At 31.4% G+C, this 7,139-nt stretch overlaps 1 protein-coding gene across 1 annotated transcript; it reads right to left on the reverse strand.

The window, feature by feature from the left end:
* Positions 1-350: 350 nt before the first annotated feature.
* On the reverse strand, positions 351-5,141 carry LOC148615283 (bombyxin F-1-like). The gene is made up of 3 exons (XM_088586226.1): positions 4,997-5,141; positions 4,552-4,694; positions 351-2,983 (listed from the first exon to the last, which is right to left on the reverse strand). Exons 1-3 carry the CDS (start codon positions 5,133-5,135, stop codon positions 2,777-2,779), a joined length of 489 nt encoding a protein of 162 aa, XP_088442352.1. The 5' UTR covers positions 5,136-5,141; the 3' UTR covers positions 351-2,776.
* Between the last annotated feature and the right edge of the window lie 1,998 nt (positions 5,142-7,139).

Consider the following 7,139-nt stretch of genomic DNA (forward strand, 5'->3'; position numbering starts at 1 on the left):
GCTTTGTACGTATTATTTTGATTATTTGATATTCTTTCTTTGTTTCCCTGTCCGGTCTTTGTCCCTGTATTACATTCTTTTGATTTCCGTTAGAATATTGGTTTCCTTGATTGTTCTCTCATACTTGAAACATTTGAATTAAATCTCAAATCCTAACTGATCCTAGTAAAGCAATGGTTATATTTAAACTTAAATCAGTATGTGCTTAACCTTTTCCATGACTTCTTGGTTCTTTTAGTGCTCTTTTAACATGTGATACTCTTTGAAACACGTGTACATCATACCGAAATTTGAAATATTTATATATTTGGTATTTTTGGTATTTATAATAACGAAAGATGGAATACATGTAGATTAAAATAAATATTTTATTTTAACTGCGAAAATACTTCTCCGACTATATATAACAAATAATAAATGAAATATGAGTGAAGGGAATAATGCACAAACAATACAACTGAACTTTCATTACAAATATAATTGATACAGGATTAATGTGATAGTAATGATGAGAGAAAAATCATATATAAGATTCAAATTAAATAGTGACAAATTCCTAACAGTTAACAGACTATCACTGAATTATCATTATACGAGACATCCTAACAGTTACCAGACTATCATTTAATTACCATTATACGGGACATCCTAACAGTTACCAGACTATCATTTAATTACCATATATAAAATACATTCCCATTCCGACACAATCAAGCAAGTCCTTCAGATTATACATACAATCATTATTACAATCAACAATTAAAACACCCTTCGTTTAAACTTGTACGGTCACTCTACTTTTTACAGTTAGGTACGTTTTATCTTTCCTGTTTACGGATAGGTTAAACTTTTTTATCTTTAGTTATCTTTAATTTCGTTTACATATTCTTTAAAGCTGCATTAGCTGTCATTTTCGTAAATCTTTGTTTCTGTTGAAATACATCTTAACTTTGAATTATTTCTACTAATTTGTACTTTTCCTGTATAACTTCTTTTGATATCCACAAATAAAATGCATTAAATACATGAAAATTTGAAAACGAATCAAGAAGTAGATGGAATGAAATGAAAGCAGGACGCGTGCTTACCTATGTATCTCTTATTGTTATTTTTATTACAAAGGTTAAGGTATTTTAACCCAGGTGAATGTCTTGTCGGAAATCTTCGGAAGTAATGGCAAAAAATAATTAGATCAGAGCTATCGATCTTCTCTGATTTAAAAAACGTTGTTTTCACAATATTCTGTAGGTATTATCGACATTTATTGCTTCAATTGCATTACTACAAACTTATTTCATTGAATCAGCAAAATTCAGTAGAATCAAAACTGAACCAAATGTGGCCGCTAATGCAGCTTTAAAGGAAGATAAAGTTAAGTACGAATGTACAAGATTGTAATCATGTAGTTCTACGACGGCTATAAATCAAAGTAATCCAACTTAACTATGGATATGATAAATTTATACATAATTTATTTGAAATCAATGACCCCTAATAATAATAATACATACATTTCAAATTAGTATCACTTGACCGGCAATACTTTATCTTGACATTCACAGATAAGATCTACCATAACCGCTAAGAGGTATACTTTGATTTTACTTTTTACAGGTTAAACTTGATATTGTGTATTACATTACAGGTCAAATTTTACTCTTAACAGGAAAAAATCAACATAAAGACAGATAGGATAGTTGAAAAATGTTGATTTTTCTTATAAACCGCATCAGTTTTTGTTTTCTAAAAATCATAAGAAATATATTTGTCTTTCACATTCGTTTCAATCGGTTTTTTTTTTTTTTTTTTTTTTTTTGTGTGTTTTCCTTCGGTACCAAACCAATATTTTTCTTTTGCTCCTTATGTTTGTTTTTAACATTAATAACACATGTTTGACAATGTTTCGCAGGTTTTCCTGTTAACAAAAGAACTGACTAAATTAATATTCTCCAGTAAGCTTTGACATTTGCACAACTTGAAATATATTGCGTTTAACTTGAACATGACTTCTAAATAATGACAAAGTCTTAGTGCAGTTTGTATGACCTTATCAGAACCAGCTTTCCTAAACACCCTAATACAACAAATATGTACGTAAAGACTAAACAGAAACAGTGAATATTAAAATTCAATTTACTTTCGGTTTACGACTTTGAATGAAATAGAACATTTCAAAACATTTGATAATCATTTCGGATATAGAAGCTATCACAATTTTGATATCAAAAACTTTCATATTTAAATAGACATTTTGTATGTTATATTTCGTGATCAAGAAGAATTCTATGCATAAAAATAGTAGTTTGCTAGTATGCATAAATATTAACTTAACATGCTAGACTATAAAAGTAACATCAATGCTTTCATAAATACATATATGATACCCCATAGACCAAAAATATTCAGTATCTAACTAATTCCTATACACGAATAATGAGCTATCTTAAGCGTGCTTTATTTATAACTAAAAATAAGTAAAAATAAATTCCGTTGTCAGAAAAGAAACATATAAAAATCAGTAAAGATAATCAACTAACAGAAAAAAATATTTCATAACAGTGTAATTGAAAAAAAATTGTGTCTACATCCCATCACAAATCATTTTAAAATAGAAAAAAATATATTGAAAAATAGATATGTTCCACTAAATGGTCATTTTTAAAATCTGGCTCGGACATAATGAGAATGCAATAATAATTTGAGGACAACTTGTCTTTGGCTTAATCATTTAACGTTGTACATTTATATAACGTGTTTGTCATAAAATGTCCAAAAATTACGGTTGTCTGAATGACTGCCTAAAAGGTTGTCGAGTTGGATTATGTCCGACAGCTTGCAGGAAAAACCATCTGTTTCTCTGCCTTGATCTGACCCCGCCTGCTCTGATTGGATGTGTAGTTGGCTCTGGCTGTAGTAGTGGGGATGTTGTTGTAGGAACAGTTGTTGTCACCGTTATTGGTCTGATAGTTGTTGTTGTTTTGGACTAAAGTATAAAACAATTAAAATTCTTATAATGGTTATTTGAGTAAGTATAGATGAAGTAGCCAGCAACGATATTCACACCTATGTTTATATTATTCTATATAATTGTTAAAGTACAAAGAAATTATATCTAATGCATTTCCTTGTATTCTATATCAATATTCGTGATTGATAAATGATATATAATTCGTTGTTTAATTACCACAGACAAGACTTTAATGCTGTGAAATTTTCGTCTACCTTATTTTCTGCAGAGAGCATTATTATTTTTGCACAGAAAAATACACTTATTTTTTGTTTAAGAAATATCAAATCGCTACGTATACTTGGAGGAAAAAGCGATTCACAAAAACAGCAAAATAAATAGCAATATGACTTTTGTTTCAGTCTAGTAATTAATGTGAATTTTCAATATCATGTATCATGTCATTTTGCATATTCGACGGAAACACCATCGAAGGCTCTATTTTGGCCTAAGAAACATCAACCAAAGTGATATATTGTACAGAGATGGTCATGGGCAGAAACATCAGCCAATAAAAAAAGAACTGAAATGGTGGAACGCAACAAAAGCACCAACGTATAACCTAATACAAACTATTACACACTTCACAGACCAATAAAAGGTCTTCAGTAAGTGTAAAAACACCCTTAAGTAAACTCTGAAAGGCTCCAACAATAAAAGTAATACAATCCACTTCAACAGAACGATGACAAATCTTCAAAATTGAGCTGTAAAGTCATATAACGACACAGAGACACTTTAACGACCAACATCTCCTGACTTCGGACTGATGTGTGAAATCTGCGATGAGATTAAACTAGTTTTACGAGATCTGAACCATCCCCTTTCATGTAAGGTAAAATTTGAACATAAACAACAACAAACACACCATAAAATGCATTAAATAATACATCCAATACCTCAACATACACCATATAGACAAAATGAGATATCCACCTAAAACATTCTCGCAGTGAATGACAGATAGCTCATAAACTGAATAATGATAATACCATTAAAACTACCAGCATGAAAAATAATCAGTCACTGCAATTTCAGAATGGGTATGGGCAGAAATATTAGTTCTGGTTATAGATTTGATCAGAAAAATTAACCAATGGCAAAAACATCAGGCTATTTACTGGCCTAAGATGCGCTGCAATGGTCTAGGGCATCGGACATGATGTTCAATACTGTGCTATGGTTTTCTTCCAATATATTTGCTAATAAAGAGATCTATGTGAAGGCTGATTTATATATCTTATCATGCAGACACCCATGGCTGCATCATTTTGACACAATTTGCCAATATCAATATCATATGCATCATTTATTTGATTACGGCCCTAATAAAAAAAAAAACTGCCACAACTTTTAGCACTGATGTACAGCCTGTTGTTCAAATTCATGGTTCTTTTTAAAGAATTATTTCAGTATTCCTAATTCTAAAGAGAACAAAAAGGTGAAATGAGATAAACATGTTTATATTTCATGCTGGAACATTTACCTGCTTCAAAGGTTTATACGACAATAAGAATTATTTTCAACAACATATTGATACTCACAACAACATCATGCAAGCAGTAACTTTGAAGTGTGGGGAAGTCACAACTTTTGATGCAGCATTCGTCTGCTACTCCTCTTTTGCCGACTAGTATTGAGGTAAGGGTATGATATCTGTCTGATGAAATACGATTATTTGATGTACCTAAAGTTAGAAACAAAAGAAGTAAGTGCCAATTTATATTATATAAATAGTGAGAGGTCGTCTTAAAATGTTGTCATAGTCGACTTGAATTACGACAAAATACCAAGAACTTCTCAATGAAAAGTAGGTTTTACAACAGCTATTGGATCAGCATTTAGGGCAATTTAGACACAGGTAAACGTCCGTTACCTATCCATCACTAATGTCTTTATATTCGAGGACGAAATGCATATGCAGACGACTATATTGAATAAAGCTCATGATATCACTAATAAGTTTGCAGTTAATAAGATTTTACTTACGTTTATTATTTACGGAGTAGAATTGTCCACCACAAATTAATTCAAGCATATTAGTCAATTCATTCCCACAATACTGTTGTTGACTCGTCACGCTTAATGGCATCCATAAAATGAGAAACACTACAGACAAAATTGGCATCTTCTGGAAACACTGAAATACACAAAACATTTTATCTCCATTGGTTTAATATATTTTTTTAATGATGAGCATTCAAGAGAGCTTCAAAAATGACTTAACCAAAAAAAAATCTGTACTTGTAATGGTTAATCGTTCCACTAAATAAAATGTTTACATCTAAATTTTAAGTCTATAATATCTAGTTTAGTTGGATTTGAACCATTGCACAACCTCTATGACAATATAACATGAGCTAAGTACTGAGTTCAAGATTATTCAACAAACTGGCTTTGATATATATATAAGTAATAGAATATTGCATCTTAGGTTAAGATGAATATGATAAGCACTGCAGAAACATACCTTTCGGAGTTATCAATAAGAAATAAAAGCCTATACAAATACTGATTGCACACAATGATAAGCAAATTGTATTACCAGTATTTCATGAGGTGTAATAAAATACTGGAATGTTGGAATTCACCAGTCTTAGTAAGTGTTCATCTTATAGATATCCTGTTCCTGTCTATCCTTATAAATATTCTGAAGATTGTAAAGCACACGGCGTTAGAAAACAATACTCACACCACCTTACTATATTTCTGGCATGAAATTAAATACGCGCCATTTTTGCGAAAACTACATGCATAGAATACCGGTATTTCCTACTATCGAGTAAAGCAAGAACCAAACAAGTTTTGCAACTAGTAATCTAGTAATTTACAGCACTTCAAGTTTCGTCTGGATATTGTTACAAGTAGAATTGTTCTGTCCGTTTCTTTGATTGAAATGGCTGAATACGTTTTAGATACTGCTAAAACCATTAAAATTAAAAAAATAATCGCACCCCCATCCATCGTGCACACTTGTTATAAACTATTATAAGAAATATATAATATATGTGCAATTTTTGCTGTCCAACTTAACTGCCTAATTATCTTTCACTTTTCAAAAATATAATTACCTTTACCGTTACAATATAATGACTGTCCGGGCGGCTGTTTCACAACAACTCCTAAACCTTTCCAGCCACCCAGATGAACAACGTAACCAGTATATGAAAGTTGCAACTGATGAGTTTACAATCTTATAAATGTTTTATATATGGAAAGGTGGGAAGACAACGTGTAATGTGATAATATGAAACCAAAGGTTATATATTCTACTAAACCACTTCCGCAGGTTTTACGGTTTCAACGCCGGAGTCATCGTTTTTCTAACACCGGATTTTGTTAATTTACGGTCATTTCCTGAGAATAGACATTGGTTGAGTTGGTAAATTGGAAATGCTAAAAATTAGTGTCTGATTTGTATTTGATGTTTCTGACAGACTGTCCTGAGGGGAAAGAGCAATAATACAACATATTTCCTTTGTATAAATTCACGAATGATTTAGAAATATGTGTACTTGTTCCTCTAGAGACAGGGAAACTCTGAATATTTGACACCGAATATTGTATGTATCCATATTAAGTTAAAATGCTATTCATTTCAGTGTAATTTATTTATCAACCTAAGTCTTTTCTCAAAAAAATGACCACAATACCGGTATTAGACCAAACAAGACTCCGTTGTGCGCGCAACTTGCGTCAGGGGTTACACTTTCAAATAGGTTTAAGCTACCAGAGAACCATTCACGATCACGATATGGAATAACATGGACAGTCGAACTTCATTCGCTCGAACTACAAGCTGGACCATCCGGGATTTATTTCTCGAACACAATTTAAAGTCCGAAACTTTTCTTGGATTTCTTGAACTCATGGTTCTCGAACACTCGAACTGACTAGTCTGTCCGTTCGGTAATAAATCTTAAAAGAATAATCCTCACTAACTCTCGTCAGCCATTTTGTAAGCTTGGGTAATAAAATGTATGAAAACTGAAATCCTATCATTACTCAAAGTGTCATTTTAGTTAATTACATGTAATATTTAAGTCATCACTAGGCTAACTAAAACGATTGCACAATTCAATAAATTCTTTTTAATCTGCTGATGAGCTTTAAGCCTTTTAACAATGTCCAT

The sequence above is a fragment of the Perna viridis genome, chromosome 6 (genome assembly GCF_037379345.1).
Source record: "Perna viridis isolate PV_CMFRI_1.1 ecotype Kerala chromosome 6, ASM3737934v1, whole genome shotgun sequence".
NCBI classification, from domain to species: domain Eukaryota; kingdom Metazoa; phylum Mollusca; class Bivalvia; order Mytilida; family Mytilidae; genus Perna; species Perna viridis.